The sequence below is a fragment of the Panulirus ornatus genome, chromosome 27 (assembly GCF_036320965.1).
Source record: "Panulirus ornatus isolate Po-2019 chromosome 27, ASM3632096v1, whole genome shotgun sequence".
In the NCBI taxonomy this organism is placed as follows: Eukaryota; Metazoa; Arthropoda; class Malacostraca; order Decapoda; family Palinuridae; genus Panulirus; species Panulirus ornatus.
In genome coordinates this window covers 3,323,933-3,343,689 of record NC_092250.1, presented here as the reverse complement: position 1 = coordinate 3,343,689, position 19,757 = coordinate 3,323,933, and the positions used below count along the sequence as shown (strand labels likewise).

General features: G+C 44.7%; 3 protein-coding genes across 4 annotated transcripts in view; 1 reads left to right on the top strand and 2 right to left on the bottom strand.

Moving 5' to 3' along the window:
• LOC139757548 (protein quick-to-court-like) overlaps nucleotides 1-2,499 on the bottom strand; it is a 148,526-nt gene extending 146,027 nt beyond the window's left edge. Inside the window, exon 1 of the mRNA XM_071678128.1 lies at nucleotides 2,353-2,499. The gene's annotated coding sequence lies outside the window, so the exon portion shown is untranslated. The remainder of the gene's footprint in view (nucleotides 1-2,352) is intronic.
• Nucleotides 2,500-7,177: 4,678 nt separating this feature from the next.
• On the top strand, nucleotides 7,178-14,240 carry LOC139757546 (zinc transporter ZIP1-like). 2 transcript variants are annotated; one of them, XM_071678114.1, is made up of 3 exons: nucleotides 7,178-7,510; nucleotides 11,318-11,946; nucleotides 12,348-14,240. In XM_071678114.1, the coding sequence occupies exons 2-3, from the start codon at nucleotides 11,818-11,820 to the stop codon at nucleotides 13,395-13,397; spliced, it is 1,179 nt and encodes a 392-aa protein (XP_071534215.1). In that variant the 5' UTR covers nucleotides 7,178-7,510; nucleotides 11,318-11,817; the 3' UTR covers nucleotides 13,398-14,240. The 2 variants fall into 2 exon arrangements, with proteins under 2 accessions (XP_071534215.1, XP_071534216.1); XM_071678115.1 differs by lacking the exon at nucleotides 7,178-7,510 and adding an exon at nucleotides 7,701-9,675.
• Nucleotides 14,241-14,507: 267 nt separating this feature from the next.
• On the bottom strand, nucleotides 14,508-19,584 carry LOC139757544 (glutamate receptor 1-like). The gene is made up of 7 exons (XM_071678111.1): nucleotides 19,433-19,584; nucleotides 18,943-19,181; nucleotides 18,433-18,617; nucleotides 17,444-17,674; nucleotides 16,714-16,889; nucleotides 16,098-16,278; nucleotides 14,508-14,988 (listed from the first exon to the last, which is right to left on the bottom strand). The coding sequence occupies exons 1-7, from the start codon at nucleotides 19,582-19,584 to the stop codon at nucleotides 14,845-14,847; spliced, it is 1,308 nt and encodes a 435-aa protein (XP_071534212.1). The 3' UTR covers nucleotides 14,508-14,844.
• Nucleotides 19,585-19,757: the final 173 nt, after the last annotated feature.

Sequence of the window (19,757 nt, the reverse complement as noted above, 5' to 3'; positions counted from 1 at the left end):
GATAACGTAAGTCATGTCTATAACATGATCTTCACTGTACGAAGATAACGAAGGATAATGTACCATAGAACAAGATAACAAACAGAACTGAACGATTACCTAAACCCCAAGAACAAGATGACAAACCCAGGCGCAAGATAACCGTCATGTCTATATGCATTACGAAACCTTCCAGCAGATCTGGAAGGTTCCAGCAGATCTGGAAGGTTCCAGCAGATCTGGAAGGTTCCAGCAGTGTTGGAAACTTTCATCAGAGTTGGAAATTTCCCGCAGTGATGGAAACGAAAATATAATTGATAGTGACACACATTAACCTACACACACACACACACACACACACACACACACACACACACACACACACACATACACACACACACGCGCGCGCGCGCGTTTCCCTGGCAATAAGGGTCATGAGGGCTCAGGGTGAGGGCTGACCAAGGACATCCCTGAGCGACCAGCTACGTAGCCCTACACCACATCACATCACCACATACATATGAATCAAAGAATTATCAAGATTGAACTTACAAATTACTTCCATTATATCTTTATACCATAAACCTCTTAAACAGGGCGGTGCGACCCTTAAACAGGGTGGTACGACCCTTAAACATAGCGGTACGACCTTTGAGCATGACGATATAATCCATCGAGGTGATGGCCTGGATTTTGATCTGAGCCAAGAAGCTCAGGTCAAAGGTCACTCCGTTATATCCAAGGGTCGTATTACAGAGTCATACCGTCGTGGTCATGGGTCGTTACGTCGTGGTCATGGGTCATTACGTCGTGCTCATGGGTCGTTACGTCGTGCTCATAGGTCGTACCTCCTGATGTACAGTTTAGATCAAAATACTATCAAAATACCAATAATTCTATGACCCTCAAACATTCTAATTATATTTCTTCAATTTCAAAAAATCTAGTCAGTGTTCATAGCCATGACCTCCACCTTATGGACAGTCTTAATGATCTTTAATGAAAAGGAAATAAACAAAACTTACGTTATAAATTTATCATGACACTTCTCTATGAAGTGAAAGGAAGAACTTGTCTTATAATTACGAACACCAGGTATTATGGGAACTTAACTAAAGGGAAATATCTCGATTAATTCAAGAATTTAACCACAAGTCTTATTTCATATTACGTTCGAGGATTTAACATAAAAATCTTTGTTATAATTATCGAATTTAGGGAATAATCATTTGAGAGGTGACCCGCTGTAATAATGACAGTTCCTGGTGTTATGGATTATCTAAATAACTGGTTTTAAAATTTGTAAATAATTAATTTCTTGTGGATGAGGATACGTTATCCAACGTGAACACCGCGCACGACCCCTTGGGCAAGATGACCTGACCTTTGATATGACTCCTGAGGGTCAAGTCAAAGGTGAGGGCACCCTACCGAAGGGGTAGTAACTTCGTGTCCAAGAAACTAAACGAATCTGACTTTGGAAGCTCAGGATGAAGGTAACATGTCTAACTGACACTTACACTCATGGTGAAAGACATAACTGAATGTTAAGTTTAGTTGTGAAAATGGAACTAAAACTTATAATGATAGAGATTCATGTGGTTGAGCGCTTCCCAGGAAGTATGGGGGACTGAAGTTATCTTCAGTAAAATACAAGGAAATTATCACAATTATATAATAATCATCTAAGTTTTATATGTAATTATCTAAGTGTACGTTCATGACTTTTTTGTTCCTCTGTGGGAAAGTTTATAGTAAGGAAGTGTACTAACTGTTGGCAGTTTTAAAAATCTTAACAAAATCTATGAAAAGAAACTCAGTTTGACGAGAATACACCACGAGAATATTTATAACCACAATCTCTCCTCCACTAATCATGTAAAATGGACAAATGACATTTACCAAAAGTTGTCAATACATAAATATTACATTTTCCATACGCGTTCATTAGAATAAAAGTGTTTTATATTCGTAATGATACGGTTAATATTATTCTGTCCAGTAAAAGCTTATGTGACATCAATAATGCAGCAAGTGGCTTTATCAATAATCATTCATCAATACTTCAAAAATAGATAATCATATCAATCAAAATGATTATACCATGATTTCCATGAACGCTGAATTTAAATCTTCAATACGTCACCTTCATTATTTTCACTTTTATTTTCACTAAAATAACATATAAACAAAACATTTTCATTATAAAGTCGAAGCACCGACCACCAGCCTGGAGCGACCCTAGCACGTTCGATCAATATACCCAGCGTGGCACACTGCAAATCACCATATTTTAGCTTCACACCGCGAATGTCACGCCACAAAAATCCTTCCACACACTGGCCGATGGTTGGTGCGACCTCTGGTACTCACCGGCAGGAGTTGAGAGTCTGTTGGATGGCGGGAGAGGCGAGTGTAAAGGACGGAGTTTGTAGAGATCGTTGCTCAGTTCCCGGGCCAAGGTGCTGGCCCGCTCAGCTGACTACGGCAAGAATGGAATGCTACTCGTCTTCGTCCGAATCCTCTGGTTACTTCCGTATTACCTACTTATCTAAGTCCTAATATGACACATTCAAGATTTTTCCATTAAGCAAATCTTCGTTTCACTATTTTCAAGCACTTTTGTCATCCTCTGATGGTAGTTACTAGACTGGACCGGCGAGAATAACTTGCCGTGAAACTCGGTAAGACAATCGCAGACGCTGGCAACTTGCCTGCGCAGTCAGCTGGCTTCCAGAAGAGGTTAACTCTCGTTTTCTGTAAGGACCCGAGAGCATACATTTAGGCCAAACTATAATATTTTATTAAGAGGAACCCAGCCATCTTTTTTTTCAGACAGACTGCTTTAACATTTTGCTGTACAGCTATGGTCCATATCGTTACCTTTGATAGGGTAATTTAAAGATAAAAGCTCAATTTTTCTAAATTTTCAGTCAGGTAGCTAGTAGTAAATATTTTCATGCACACTTCTATAGGTCAGATGAATCTAAGTATGTTAAAGAATGTTTCACATTTATGTGAAGACAAAGGATGAACCGTGGATTGAATTCACTTAGGATTCATCACATATCCTCATATCCATCATATTATTAGGTGATATTGTAGTTATACGAATTAGATATAAATATATGACTGCATTACACCATTTATTGTTCTATCTCAATTTGGGCCAAAGTAATCATTAGAATATCATAACTAGAGATAAATTGTTTCCTATATTCTAACATCCACTGCATTCTGAACCTCTTGTTTATACGATTAATCTTTTATGATGTACGCCAGTATCGACATATTTTGTTCGTTGCCTTGAGCAGGTTTATGATAAAAGAAAGTTAGTATCTCTATTTTACAACAGTTAGTCTTAAAAGATCTCGTTTTCTCTCACTCACTTGCTGGGTTTTCTTATCAATAGGTTGGCTGCTGCAAACTTCCTTGTCCACTCTGGATGGAAAAGATTTAGACTTAAGATCTTGAGTTGTATATCTGAATTAGGACAGCTATTTGAAATTTTTGGTTTCTTGGATTTCCAATTACCTTTATATCAGATAAATTATTATATCTTATTAACGATACACACACAACGTTTTGTAAAAACTAAAGATTTTTAGATACTGGTAAACTGTGAGCACTGAGAGATTTTAGTGTGTAAACATGAAAAGTTTGGTCAGCACCTTTAGTTAGGTCCAGGATGGCAGAAGGGGGTACCATTTTCCCTCACAGTCTTAGTGAAATTTAAGCTTTGTTTCATCAAGTTGAGTATATTTCACGATGGAAAGTCTCTATTCTTCTCTGTTCATCAAGAACAAGTCTTAGAGTTGAAGGTGAATGTGGTTTTGAGCTAAGGTAGAAAGATCAAAAAGTGCAACTGTGATATACGAGAAATGATCGGTTTGATCTTATGAAATAGTTACCCACAAAATGAGTCAAACTATAGAAACATAAACAAATATTCATTTTAGCAGAGAAAATAGATTTGATGGGCTAACTTAAGGAAATTTCACTTTATACCCTTTTAAGGTGAAAACAAGACTTTTTTGCAAGGAATACTCAAAATTAACCCCCAGAACTATGTTTCTAGTATTCCTGTGCTTTAAGAAGCTACTGACTACGAAATATGAACAGTGAAAACAATGTTCTAAATGTGAGAGGAAACATGACCTGACCTAACAGAACCTGAACTGAGGGGTGCCTCAGTACCTGTAATAAGAAGTGCAAAGCATGAGTGGTGCTTGATAATGAAAGCACTTGATGTAGCTGTTACCTGGCGTGACTGATACCGAAAGTGAAGTTATCTAACATGAAGGATGCTTGCATGAAGTTATCTCACATGAAGGATGCTTGCATGAAGTTATCTCACATGAAGAATGCTTGCATGAAGTTATCTCACATGAAGAATGCTTGCATGAAGTTATCTCACATGAAGGATGCTTGCATGAAGTTATCTCACATGAAGGATGCTTGCATGAAGTTATCTCACATGAAGAATGCTTGCATGAAGTTATCTCACATGAAGAATGCTTGCATGAAGAGTGTATGTTATGGCTTGCTCTTGGCCGTCTGGGAACACGCGTCTGCCACGTGCACACACCACTTGACCCGCTGATATGATTCCTTCTGTTTTAAGGTAAAAACAAAATTTATGAAATGTTCAAGGATTTGAGACCAGATCTCCAGGCGTTGGTTGAGTAACAGCTGATCAGAAGCACGAAAGACCAGACGGTAAACATTCCACTCATTATGACAAGAAGTTGACCACGTCCCCTTGATATATTGGGAACTTGGGTGAAGGTTATGCATAGTCTGCCATCCACTGTGACTCTATCATATTCTCCAGTTTCTGGGATGCGAACCTGTGACCTGAGATGATCTTGTAAACCTACAATGGCCCTTGCAAATGTTTACTGCTAACGTGGAAACAAGTGACTATGTGATCTTGAGACCTTGTCTGGCCTAGTTGCAAGACCTTGTGACCTGGTGTGACCCCGTGACATAGTATAACATTGTAGCATGACCTTAGCGCATGACAGGACCACGTAGCATGATCCCAATGACCTCAGGTGTATAGTGATGGTACAACATGACCTCAGGTGTGTACCGCGTGGTTCACCATGAATAATTCCTGAAATCATGAGTACAGTTACGATTACAGTAATTTTGCCATGTAGCCACTCCTCTTTCTACAGCGGAAGTGATTGCATCTTGTAGTTACCTTCCAAACACGGGAAAGTCAAGGGCCTCGTCCTTTGCATGGTAATTCTACTGTGTATAGATATAAGCCTCAACTGAGCCACGGGTTCCTGAGTTGTGAATCATGATGACTCGAAGCTTCTTGCGAATACCAGATGACCACAACCTCCTGCACGGTCCTCGTCATGTCATCCGTCGAGGTAAAAGCGATCAGGCTGGAGTGCTTGCTTCCCCAGCGAGGCTGAAGAAGCTGATGGAACTACGAAGCCAGGTCCTCACAGACCAAAATGGCTGACAAGGGCAAAAGTACGATAAATATCAATGATTTTTAACCCGAAATTGTAGATTTCAGAGGCGGTACATTCTCCAACACTGTGAACTTCGCTCTATAAAGTGCGCAAGAATCTGGACCAGGTGAAGATTGTGTTACTGTAATCATGCTGATAATAATGTTTTATCTCCTCTCCTCCTCGGCCCCCTGCTCGAACCAGCAGGTAGCCAAGGGTCACTGCGTTGTCCCCTGCTTCAGCCTGAGTAGCCGCTGACCTAGACGCGTCCAGTACCCGTAATATGACCTTAAAGTATATGCTTAGGGTTGACCATGGTCCTGGGAGAATGTCTCGTATAGTTTCTTGACCTGACCTGGAAGTATGATACGTGTCTTTAGCGATGACACGCGCCCAGAAACGTAAGGTCACGTGAGTTTCTTGTGAACAGTTGTGAACCCATGGATCGTTCTTCCCACTGTCCCCATGGAACGAACACACACACACACACACACACACACACACACACACACACACACACACACACACACACAGAGCAGCAGCAGCAGCAGCAGCATAACCAGCAGCATCTAGGGTGGGGTGAGGGTGGGGGTGGGGGTGGGGAGGGGGCAACGAACAACAGATAACTGTCGCGGAGCGTGTCGGTAACTCCAGCTGTTGCCCCCCCCACCACCGCCGCCTCCCTCCCCCCTCCCCCCCTATCACATGGATATCAGATGTCACGTCCACAAACACCCACTACCAAGCACCCTCACCTCCCCCCCTCCCCCCCACGACTAAATCCCCCTCCTCAAGCACCATAAACAAGGCCTAGGTTGATGTAGGAGGCGCGTGGGGGGATGACAGGGTGACGAAGACCGAACTGGCTTGATGTGGTGCTGGAGGGAGGGACCATCGCCGGGGCGTTGGTGGGTTGGTCTCACAAGGCAAGACGACCCTGGCGAGGAGGAGGGAAGGAAGACCTCACGTGGTGTAGGACTCAAGGATCACATGCATGGAGGGAAGGAGGGGCCTTGTGAATGTCCCGAGGATGCTTGAAAACAACGAGAAATCTAAAGGAACACCCGCCCCCGCCCCCACACACACACACACATATATACATACATACCGTATATATGATTCCTTGCACCTCAGCATTCATAGTTCCCACAAGTAGTGGGTCATGGGTCAGTAGTGGGTCATGGGTCAGTAGTGGGTCATGGGTCAGTAGTGGGTCATGGGTCAGTAGTAGGTCATGGGTCAGTAGTGGGTCATGGGTCAGTACTAGGTCATGGGTCAGTAGTGGGTCATGGGTCAGTAGTAGGTCATGGGTCAGTAGTGGGTCATGGGTCAGTACTAGGTCATGGGTCAGTAGTGGGTCATGGGTCAGTAGTGGGTCATGGGTCAGTAGTGGGTCATAGGTCAGTAGTGAGTGATGGGTCAGTAGTAGGTCATGGGTCAGTAGTGGGTCATGGGTCAGTAGTGGGTCATAGGACAGTAGTGAGTGATGGGTCAGTAGTGGGTCATGGGTCAGTAGTGGGTCATAGGTCAGTAGTGGGTCATGGGTCAGTAATGAGTCATGGGTCAGTGGTGAGTCATGGGTTTAGTGCTGGCGATGACCCAGGACCAGACCCTTGAGAATTTCGATAATGCTGCTGGACAGCTGAGGGCTGGGGCAGCTGATTCTCACGGGGCAGCTGAAGTATAAAAGGCCAATCAGCTGTTATCTGGCCTCACTCTCTCATCTGCTGCACCCGGACCCAAGCTGCTGCACCACCCTCCCTACCTGCTCCTGCCACCGCTGCTGCCACCGCTGCTGCTGCTGCTGCTGCCCTTCCTCTACCTCCTGCTGCACTCCAACTCCGCTAGGAAGCTGTGCCTCCTGGCGCTGGGAAAACGCGGCTGTCCCCTCGATGTTTCTCTCCTACAGCTGTTGATGGTGGTGGTGCTCAGCTGCACACCCTGCTGCTGTTCTTTGCAGCTGTTGCCGACGTCTGCCCTACACGCACACACACCCTAGCGCTCCCCTGGAAGTGCTGCTGCTGCTGCTGCTGCTGCTCCGACGTCTGCTGGTCTCAGTTAAGAACATTTTGGTTTTCCTTTTTAGTGTTGCCTTCAGCTGATGCTCTCTCTCTTTCTCTCTCTCTCTCTCTCTCTCTCTCTCTCTCTCTCTCTCTCTCTCTCTCTCTCTCTCTCTCTCTCTCTCTCTCTCTCTCTCTCTCTCTCTCTCTCTCTCTCCCTCACGTAGTATGCTCTAGATGCTGTCTGTGTTATCGTATTTCGTTCATGTGTTTCCATACGGTCGAGTATAAGTTTTGATGTTGTCGTTATGAACTAGACATTCCTGACAGCCCTAATGTGGCAGGTGGCCACGGGTCCATCCCACATCCCCGCTGTAACTGGATGATGATGTTGACACTTTGACCTCATCCCAGTGTTTCCCATCATCCCAGTGTCTCCCATCATCCCAAGGGACCTGAGTGTCGCAGTGTAGTTGACGTAACCGTAGCAAACACTGTTGTGGAGAGGCCCTGCCTGACCCTGGGTGGAAGATTGCATATGCTGTAGCAGGTGGGAGGAGGGGCGTCGTCGGGAGGAGGAGGACGAGGAGGATAAGGAGGAGGTGGAACGTCCTCAGGAGGACGAGCAGGAGGAGGAGATGTTGACTGGTGGCAGGTGACTGTGGCTTATGACTACAGTATGACGAGCAGAGCCCCGCTATCGTAGAAAGCACTTGTAGATGCTTTGAGATAAGAAATCCAAATCTATTATGCTATCCTAGAAAACACTTGTAGATGCTTTGGGATAAGAAATGTAACAGGCTATTTGGAGAAGAATATCGGTAGCTTGAGATATACGTGTGTGACCTTGAACGAGAGAATATCGGTAGATTGAGATATACATGTGTGTGACCTTGAACGAGATGAACCATCCATGGGAAAACTGGATATATCTGGCGATCGTCTGCGTCTTAATGACTCTTGATTATACTTACTTGTTCCTTTCCGATTACATCATAATTATATTGTATATTTGCGACATCACTGGGTGTCTATCTCATAAGAGATCTATCGAGTTCTTCTGTGACTGAATCATTTGTTCTTCTCACGATCGTCCGGTCTTCAAGTTAGTCTTGTTATCGCATCCTGGAAGGTCTTATCGTTGACTCATCGTGTTCTTTTCTCTGGCGTAAGTCATCTGGCATCCTACCCTCGACCGTAATGTTTACTTTTCTTATGACATCCCTCATGGTCTGTCCCTCTGCCTGGTTGTGTCATGTTGTCCCTTCTGTCGATCTGTCTATACATGTCTATCTGGACGGGTCTTCTTCCCCGTCCACGTTGTCACCGACTGCGTCCACTCGACCAATCTCATTTTCCTGCTGCTGCTGCTGCTGCTTGGTACTGAGTAGAATCCTTCTGAGACCAAGAGATGTCAGCTTTTACCATAAAATTCTCTGTCATATCACCTCTGTCATTATAGATAAAACCACATAATGTAGCCATTTGCTGGAGTTTTCTTTCACGGACAATTGGGTTCAACAAAAGTTAGAGATAACTCAGCTTCCACATATGCAGACTTTAGAATAGACTTCCAACCTCTCTACAAGCTGCATCACTCACTGAGTAGCAACAGTTTAGTAAACCAGAGAACACGTGAGAAAATGTGGTCATACATGCAACTAAGGGGATTGAGGATTTGGAACTGAGTGTCGGAAGAGTGGAAGTGATAGATGGAAGGGTGGAAATGATTGGTGGAAGGGTGGAAATGATTGGTGGAATGGTGGAAATGAGTGTTCTACAAGTTCTGGAAGGTAGTAAGTTCGTGATAGTGAGCAGCAGTAGCAGGACAGAGGAACGCTGGCGCTTGCTGTGTCTCCATGTGTCTTTGATCCATCAGGTGGCACACAGGTTCCAGACACAGATAGAAACGATAAGCTAACGTTATCATTGTTATCTCGAGCGTACGTAACAGGTGCCCCTCAGAAACCTGTGTGGGTAAACCTGGGTCCTTATAATCACGCTGATCGACAGATTCGTGAAGACTTTCTATTGCGGTGCTACGATTTCTTTTCATGTGATTTTAAACACTTGATTTTTTAAGGTTTTGAACGCTGATATCTCCCATCTCAGTCGAGCCAGATGAGAAAGACAAAAGAAAATGTCAGTATTCCCTCAAGCGATGGAAGGTTTGAATCTTAAAGGCAAAGAAAGTTCCAAGAGAGTTGAGAGATGAAGAATTTGTGAGTTGCGTCTTTGTTAACTTGTTTAGCATAGCGACCGACTTGTTAGGAAAAACAAAATGTTAAAGTCAAGACCATCTTGGATGAAGGATAGATTTAGTATCAAGAAATAGAATAAAAACTTTGATTATAGCCACTCAGGCGTGTGTGTGTGTGTGTGTGTGTGTGTGTGTGTCAAGAGGTTTATAGTCCTATATGCTTGAGGGTCTTGCATTCAGTTTGTATACGTGTTAGTCTGGAAGGAAATGCTTTCGTTCGTGTGTCAGTTGATGTTCCTGTTGGTCTGGTCTTCGTGTGACCCGCTAATAACAACGAAGATACGTCAACGGATGTCAACAACGAGGCGTCGTCTTCTCGCTATATTTAGCAGCTTGGTGCTGTAATTACCTTGTGATCAATAAGCAGAATAAACAATGCACACTAGTCTTTAAAGAGAAGGATCGAATACCTTTTCCAAGCTGCTTCTTTGTTTGTTTTTGATGCATTGTAACACTGATAGCGGAACCAGCGGCTATAACAACTACAGCGGTAACAACTCAGAGATTGATGTAAATATACCTCTATATTGATGTGAATATACCTTTATATTGATGTAAACATACCTTTATATTGATGTAAACATACCTTTATATTGGTATGTTACGTATGTAGCGTTAATGGGATGACCTTGATTAAGGGCCTCAGCTGCCTGTGTCATCTCTGCTCAAAAAAAAAAAAAAAAACGGACAAAAAATACGAGGAAAAATTAAACACGTTATATCTTACGTGCACTTTCGTGATTACAAGATTATTCATTGACAAAAATGAGATAGAAGATTCGTTAGCTGGTATACGTAAACAAGAGTGGCGGAGCGATGACGCCGTTGCTGCATAAGTGTTTGTGGTTGATGGTGTTCGGGTGTGGCATCATGCTTGCTAGTGGTTGATAGTGTTCGGGTGTGGCATCATGCTTGCTAGTGGTTGATAGTGTTCGGGTGTGGCATCATGCTTGCTAGTGGTTGATAGTGTTCGGGTGTGGCATCATGCTTGCTAGTGGTTGATAGTGTTCGGGTGTGGCATTATGCTTGCTAGTGGTTGATAGTGTTCGGGTGTGACATCATGCTTGCTAGTGGTTGATAGTGTTCGGGTGTGGCATCATGCTTGCTAGTGGTTGATAGTGTTCGGGTGTGGCATCATGCTTGCTAGTGGTTGATAGTGTTCGGGTGTGGCATCATGCTTGCTAGTGGTTGATAGTGTTCGGGTGTGGCATCATGCTTGCTAGTGGTTGATAGTGTTCGGGTGTGGCATCATGCTTGCTAGTGGTTGATAGTGTTCGGGTGTGGCATTATGCTTGCTAGTGGTTGATAGTGTTCGGGTGTGGCATCATGCTTGCTATAGAATTTTTTCATGTGGACACGAAAGGGAACCTTTTACAGATTTAGCCTACGACGAAGCTATCCACTTTGTGTAGACCTTCACTGATATTCATGTTACATTTATTTGTGTATTTGATAAGAGAATATTCACTGATATTTCTCTTGATCGAGGAGTTACAGGTTATAACTGTAGTCGTAGTAGAAGTATTGTAGTTAATACAAAGATCAGATTCAGAACACTTTACGACAATGTTGTTCTTCTGATGACATTACTGTCTCCTCCTCAGGTCCGTCAGTCAAGGAGAACCACCAACTTCCTGTGAGTCTTGTGTGAGCAGAAGAGAGTGTGTGTTGAGGGCGACGCACCAAAGCGATGATAACAATACAGGAGAGAAGGTAAAAGAAATATTTATGTATCAGTTTAGTCAAGGAAGCAATAGAGAAGCATAAGAACGAGGTCTGAGGACATCTTCGTCGCTGTTGACGAAGGTAACCAACGCGATCATACATTAAACCGAGACAGACAAAGTCTGTAAATCATATGACAAGGATAATAACACACAACTAGACTTGAATAGTTATTCTAACGAACAGTAAACACAAGAGATATAAACGTACTCTCAACCGACTGCAAGATTAACGATACAATACAGAAGGAACGGAACTCAGAGGGTTGCAGAAAAGTCAAATCTGGGCGGCCGCTAGATCGCATTGCCCTTGCTACAGGAGCGTCAGAAGGACGTATCTTGGGAACCCTACCTGAACCAGAGGCCAGCGCCCCGTCAGGATGCTGAGCGTGGAGGAGACGAAGGCCCTGGCACTAGTGCTGATGGCCTCCATGACGCTGGCCGTGTCCTTCCTGCCGCTCTACATACGTAGATTTCTGCTGCATAAGTTGCACAAGGCATCAGGGCAGGTACGAACTCGTTCACTATACTCATGTTTCTACAATGACCTATTGTCTCCAGTATGTTTCACGTGAGTACGTAACACAAGCTATATCCGGGGGTAAGGGTAGTGTAGTAGGAGGCACAGGATAACATGATGCTCCATGTTCACCCTTGTTCATCACAGAAGAGACAGGTCATGACACATACATGTTAGGCCATTGAGAAGACACTTTTAAAACACGTAAACTTAGTATTCATGGAAGATGGTGGTGTTGCTGCTAGGACGATCCTGGAAAGGCATTTGTAGAGAAAACACTTGCATTTCAGATACTAACATGTAACGTAGGATGCGTATGTAACGCTGATTTCGAGTGTGTGTGTGTGTGTGTGTGTATGGGAGACGTCTTGATATCTTCCTTCCTTACAGCTGTTACTAAGCGGATGCTTGTGTTTCGGTGCCGGGGTTCTCCTCTCCATCGTCTTCTTACACATGCTGCCGGAGACTCGCAGTAATATCAGTTACTTGATGGACGTCGGCTACATGAAGACCACTTCCTACCCCGTGGCAGAAGTTATGGTGTGCTGCGGATTTTTCCTCGTCTACCTGATTGAGGAGATCATCCACTCTTACGTCGACGGTCACCAGGAGGGTGAGGACGTCGAAGTATCCATCACAGGTCCCACGACGTACGAGGAAGCAAAGAGAAGGGCGAAGCAAGAGAGGACGTCTGTGGACAGGTTCTCCAGCACCCGACTTTCGGAAACGCCCTCCTCAACGGTGGTGAGTGTAGCAACGCTCGTTGGCACTCGCGGATGGACGAACGAGTGTTTTGAAGGTAGCAGCTACTTCGGCGACTGTCTTGAAAATGTATCCCCGCGGCACAACGTCCACGCCACACCTCACTGTCACCACAGCTCTCCCTTGAACAAGGCGACGACCTTAATGAGCGCCGTGGTTGTAGTGGTGGCGCTCTCCTTCCACAGCATCATGGAGGGCCTGGCGCTCGGCCTTGAAGACGAGTCCACAGACGTGTGGATCCTTTTTGGTGCTCTGTGTGCTCACAAGATATGCTTATCCTTCAGTATGTCCATGGAGCTTCTGGAGGTCGGGTTATCCTTCAAGTCCTTCCTCGCCTCCATGATCATCTTCTCGTTGGCCTCACCCATCGGCGGCCTCATAGGAAGTATTGTGGTGGGCGTCTCGGGTGAGGACTCTCCTGAAGGCGTCTTGGTGCCCACCATCCTCCAGGCAGTGTCGGGAGGAACAATCCTGTACGTCACCTTCTGCGAGGTGTTGGAGAGAGAACGAGCAAAGGCCGCGAACAGCCGGGTGCAATTCATGACGTTCATGTTGGGGTTCAGCGTCATGGCGGGGCTAGAGGGTATCGGAGGACACGAACATGGTTACAATTCCAGCAATCACGCCAACACCACACTAGCAGGATATCATCCTTCACCACCGTTTAGGATACCGTGAGGATCACCGGATACCGTGGTCGTGTGATTGAGGGCTCATGAGCTTGCAACACTGAGGTCAAGGTTCGATTGCTCATGAGACTGTTTCTGAATCACTGAACCTGAGACTTGAGTCTATACTATACTGCTTTATAGCGCTAGGAAACCGTCATGTGAACCATCCAGGCAAAGCCTCGAAACCCAGAATCTCGAACCCCTGGAAAATGGACGGAATCAGTGAAGTGTCCTGCAGACTCACATGACAGATCTGGTCTTCTGGATAACAAATGGGAAGAATTAAATCCCAAAACTTTAGAATCAGAAAACTTATTTACATATGCCCGCTGTGTCAGGGTTGGTTATGTTGCTATCCCTCCGTCGCTGCTCAAGGTCGAGAGCAGGTTCGAATCCTGGTTGCAGCAGTCGGCTCACAGTCAACCCAGCTCTTCATCCACCCATAAGGGTTGGTCGATGATATGGGTACCTGGCTTAGACTGGGTAGGAGTCCCTAAACTAGGATACATGTACTCCCAGGGGTACATGTACATTTCTCAAGGGGTACATACATAGGGGTCTGAGAGTATAGCTATGGTGTACACTGCTGTACGCTGTACACCATGAGTAATGTAGCGCATAAGCAATATGGAACACCCTCGTTACAAGTCAGTATTAGTATTTAGTTCTTAGTATATTGTTGGATAAGTTTTGTGTATACAACAGTGCCATGATGATTTGTGTATACAACAAACATGTATGTGACAGATCATGATATCTTATAAATTCACGAAGTTTCATTTTTCGATGTTATCAAGAGAATAAAATCCTTATATAGTCTCTTAAAATTTCTTAATAAAATTATATAAAATCAATATAATTTTATCAGTTTTTGATCTCTGATTTATAAGGGTACAGGGGTTCCTGTCAGAATGTTCAATGGTACAGAGGAAGAAAAAGGTTGGAAACACCTAGAATATATATATATATATATATATATATATATATATATATATATATATATATATATATATATATATATATATATATATATATATATATTTCATACTATTTACCATTTCCGCGATAGCGAGGTAGCGTTAACAACAGAGGACTGGGCCTTTGAGGGAATATCCTCACCTGGCCCTCTTCTCTGTTCCTTCTTTTGGAAAATTGAAAAAAAAAAAAAAAACGAGAGGGGAGGATTTCCAGCCCCCCGCTCCCTTCCCTTTTAGTCGCCTTCTACGACACGCAGGGAATACGTGGGAAGTATTCTTTCTCCCCTATCCCCAGGGAATATATATATATATATATATATATATATATATATATATATATATATATATATATATATATATATATATGAATCGTGAAGTTGTGGAATCATCATGTAGTGTTCGTTAGCAGAATCATTCGTCATCTTCGTAGCCTCGACGTTGGTGAGTTCGCCAGCGACTGGCGTTGTGAGGAGCAGTTCAGGTGCTGAGGGCAGCGTGGCTGACTCTCTCCAGCAGTAGGGCGAGGGCGGCAGCACCCAGGCCCAGCAGATGAAGGTAAAAGGCCCCCTGCAGGTGGTCCAAGCTCAGCACTAGGGCCCTCTTGCTCAGCTCCCCACCTGACTGATCCAGAGAGCATAACACTGTCAGCATAGCCTCCTGATCATGTATCAGCGTAGGACACTGAGGACGGGCCATCAGTATGGCAATGGTCCGTGATAGGTTCATAACTATTCTAATAACAACAACATCAAAAGATCTTTTGCACGACTGGTAGGAACAACTTCCTTAGTTTAAAGACAAAAATTAATGCACTGATCATGACGTAACATGGCCGACACAGTGTTACTAAGACGAGGATTACTGACCGCACTTCATACTCGTGTACCGTGACCTGTAGTGCCTGGCCTCTGTGTTAGCTGCACTCTCATCCCGCTCTCTCTCTCTCTCTCTCTCTCTCTCTCTCTCTCTCTCTCTCTCTCTCTCTCTCTCTCTCTCTCTCTCTCTCTCTCTCTCTCTCTCTCTCGTCGAAGAGTTTGTCATGTCATTCATCTGGCCAGAGTGAGTTCGGTCCCACGATGCAGCAATGAGGTTTCTACCACACGTACACACACACATACCTGTACATGTAGTGGTCTCAAGATGGCCAGGACCTCGCTGCTCAGAGAAGGTAACTGGTCGCGAATAATCATCGTCATATCTATGTAAATCTCGTCTCTACTGACGACTGATACACATTATGATATTGAGTCGTAGTTGTATATACAACCCTGGAACTCAGAGTATTATTTTCCTTGACTGTTCTCGAATATCTTAAGATGTGTCCTCTGGTATGTACAGCACATTGATCTAGGAATCATTATGATTCTTAATCTACATCTAAAGGTTTCAAAACATCTAAATATCTAGATAAATTTACATATTTCAAACTTCTAAGAAAGTGTAACTTCCCTGATTCTATAAATGAACTTCTATAATTTCTACCTCTTTGTATTCACATATTATGACCCACAATGACGGCCACACAAGTCTTTCTACAGCAACAAACCAAGCTTTCTAAATTTGTCTCCGTCAGTTTTTAACATCTCTGTAAGTACGTCAATTTCTGATATCTCTGTAAGTAGCTCAGTGGCCATCATGAGAAATTGACCCCCTCCTCAACATTACCTTCCTCGTCACCACCAGCAGCGGCCCTCGTCGAACCCCCTCATTTTCACCACAAGCAGACCCACCTCAGAGTACAGAAGAAGGGCATCGCCCTCACTACCGCCTCCTGCTCCTGCTTCTCTCATCTGAGCCCTGGTCTCTCTCATGGCAGCCTCGAAGAGTTCGTGGAGCCAGAGATCAACGAGACCAGCTTCCACCAGCTTGTCGTGGATCCTGTCCACCGGCTCCAGGAAGGGAAGTCCTTTCCTGCAGAAGACGAAGACGAGGACATCATCACGTTTAGAAAGACCGGAGAGTAAAGTCCTGTGTACTTCCCTAAGGGTGTTGACTAAGCTACAGAGTCTTTGATAACATGTAGTCGCAGAAAAACCAGACAAGAGGGTGCCTCCCGGTCGCTCAGAACACCCACTGTGGACACCACTCTACTCCTCAGAGAACAGAGTGTCAGTACCACTTTTCCCCCAAGTCTTCCCCTGAACCATGTAAATATCATGATAACCGTAGATCAATGGATGACATAGATGTGTGACCCTTTACCCATGGATGACCCCATCATCCACTATGTTCCCTTTGGCAACTTCGTGGGTGATATGTCCCATCTTTCCAGCCTTGCAGGAAAGCTAAATGCCCTCAAGTCTTCAGGATCATGTGGATGTCATCCACCTCCGGGAGGACACCCACCTGACACCCCAGCCGGTTGAGCCAGGGATGAACTCCTGACGGCTGACGTGGATGGGCGTGTAGCCGTAGCGGTCAGTGTAGCGGGAGGCGATGATGGTTTTGATGTAGTATTTCCAGGTGAAGAAGGCGTGGCGGCCCCTCAGAACCTGCTCCAGCTGTTCCTCCAGGCTAAGAACCTGCAGTAGGAAAGGTGCTCACTAGAGAGAAGGAAGGTGGAGGGGCGTTTTCCTGGAGGGAAGGAAGTGCTGGAAAGATCAGTGGAGTGGTATGTAGAAGGAGAAGCTGAGGAGTTAATGGAGACACGAAGATAAGAGGACAGGAATGGAGCTAGAGAGAGACGTAGAGTGCATCACGCTATGGCTAGTGAGAGTGACAGGCTTTGTGGAGATACAGTCACGTGAGAGAAGCTGCTGCTGGCTGGCCAGGTCTGATCCCAGAACAAGGTCGTGTGATAGATAACGCCTGAGAACTTACTGGTCATTAGAAGAAGAAATTCGGTTTTTGGTACGTTACTCCTGAGACCTTTCAGCGTCGTTGATGCATATTAGAACACTGATACCGACGTTGATCATAAAACGATCTTTTTTTTTTACATAGATCTCTATTCATTCAGTATATATGGCAATGTAAGTTATTTACGTTTGTAAATGGAAGATAATTGATCGTAAATCAAACTTTGTACCAAGGGAACTTGAGATCTCGAGGATCAGCCTTGTCAGAAAGGACCCACCTGAAGTGTTCTGAACATCTCTTGCACCCTCGGGTTGCTGTTCAGCTTGAACCAGTCCCAGCCAAGGCCGTACCCGGGTTCTATGCCCCAGGTGGCACCGGGGAGGGCCAGCAGCTGGTCCAGGTGGTCTATGGGTTGGGAGGTGGTTGGCACCGTCAGATGGGCGATCAGGGACGAGCGGTAGACAGCAGTGACCAGCATGCAGAACACCCACCACCACCCAACCAACATCTGACACACCAGAGGTGAACCACGTTTGTATATCCAATTCAATAAAAGATACAACTGTATAGCATGACAATGCAGCTGTATAACGTGAAAATGCAACTATATAACATCAATATACAACTGTATAACATCAAAATACAACTATAAACATCAATATATAACACTATATAACATTGAAATACAACTGTACAACATCAATCTCTCGATTTGTATTTTTGACACGGGTAAAAAATTGAGATAAGTCTTAAGTACATGTTTATCTCTGGTTGTGTATAAACCATCTTGGATGATCAAAAACACGTTATAGTTAGAGTAGAATTGCTTAATGTACTTCAGTTCTGATAACGTATGTGTGACAAGTTTGGTTATGTGTACACTAGTCCTAACCATATCTGTATTCAAAGATAATGTATTAGACGTTACGCTATGTGACCGATAAGATTTAAGCAAGTGTTCGAAACGCGTGATCGAAACCTGTCATGTGTAGAACAGTTCAGTATGGACAACATTCCTGAACCGCGCATACGGAACCTGATTAGGTAAGTAGATCGTAGATATAAACGTAGAGACGACAAGTCTTGCTAGGTTCAAATCTACACATAGGCACAACAACTTTCTCCATATGTAAGAACGAGTGCAACAACTTTTATGAGGATGTTCGACATATTCAAACACAAGTACAACAACTCTCACCACGTGCACGACAGCTGTAAACACGAGCATAACAACTCGCCGTGCGCATATCTCCAGCTCGTATTTACCTGCCCGACGACATTGGAAGGTAAATGGACAAGAGGGTCCTCGAGCATGATGCCCCAAGTGTGCATGAGGGCGGTGCTTAGGTGCAGGCCACGCTCCCCAGAGATGGAAGACCACGCCTTCTGCATGGCCCACAGCACCAGGCCCGCCACCATGATAGAAGCCAATATCAGCAGCCACAGCTCCACTGTAAGGAGGGAGGGAGGGACGGAGGCAGACAATGAGGGAATGATTAAAGCTTATGTACACACACTGACTGACTGAAACCAAGCACACACATACAAAACGCAAACACAGTTCTAACAGTTGCTATTCCATTGCATTGTGTAAGGTCAGGATGTTAAATGAATAGTAAGTTTATATGACTTAAGCAATGGTAGAGCAGCACCTCCGTAAGGTCAGTACTAGAGAACTGAAAAGAGGGAGTAGTACCAGCGAACTGGAGGAGATGGAACAGATGTTGTGCCAACCTTTAAGAAAGGAGACCAAGTTTTAAGCCTCACTGTCCTTACCTACGAAGGGTCTCACGAGAGCCAGGTGCCGAGGCTTGGGTCTGGGTTTGTGGGTGATCATGATGAACGGTTCTGAGGTGTAGATCCTGGTGAAGTCGATGACCTGCTTCCTGGCGAAGGACCAGAAGAGCATCATGGATATATCAGCCCTCTGCTCGGTCAGGGTCCCCACCATACCCGTCCAGTTACCATCTACCTGCGTCCCCCACTGGTCGTCGACAGCCATCCGTATCTCATACCTGCTGACGACCATCGAAACTAAGAAGACTCGCGTTGGATACTCAGGACAACAGTGTAGACTCGACACTATCCCTTGTGGGGTTAAGGAAGACGTTATGTGAAGTTAAGGACATTAACACCTTCTATATATATGAGGTTACCCAGGCGAAGTTAAAGACGTTGTGGACGATCTACGTTAAGTACTTTGAGAATCTTTGTGACGTTAAGAACATAAACGACGGTGAAGTTGAGGACGATGACCAAGACCTACGTGAAGTTCAGGATCCTGGCGACGGTGTTGAGCATGCGGACGTCCAGGGAGTCTCTGGGGGTGACGGTTGTGCCTGGGGCGTCGCTGTCCGGCTCAAACTCCATGAAGGGAAACAAAGTCTTGGCCACAACCCTCACCTGGTGCCCCGTCATGTCCTCAAACTCTTCTGAAATTTCCACACTTGCTGAAATGTCCTAAACCTCGTTTGAAATGCGAGCAAACTCGTCCAATATGTCCTAAAAACTCATCTGAAATGCCTCTTAAACTTTCTGAATTCAGACAAAAGATAGACAGACCAAAGGTTTCAAGAGCTTTGTAATGAACC

Excerpts from the sequence above, each read along its gene's own strand:
- LOC139757546 (XM_071678114.1), top strand. The coding sequence starts at position 11,818 with ATGCTGAGCGTGGAGGAGACGAAGGCCCTGGCACTAGTGCTGATGGCC. Across the intron at positions 11,947-12,347 it reads TGCACAAGGCATCAGGGCAG|CTGTTACTAAGCGGATGCTT; the intron begins GTACGAACTCGT and ends CCTTCCTTACAG.
- LOC139757544 (XM_071678111.1), bottom strand. The coding sequence starts at position 19,584 with ATGACGGGGCACCAGGTGAGGGTTGTGGCCAAGACTTTGTTTCCCTTC. Across the intron at positions 17,675-18,432 it reads CTTCCAATGTCGTCGGGCAG|ATGTTGGTTGGGTGGTGGTG; the intron begins GTAAATACGAGC and ends CTGGTGTGTCAG. Across the intron at positions 16,890-17,443 it reads AGATGTTCAGAACACTTCAG|GTTCTTAGCCTGGAGGAACA; the intron begins GTGGGTCCTTTC and ends TTCCTACTGCAG.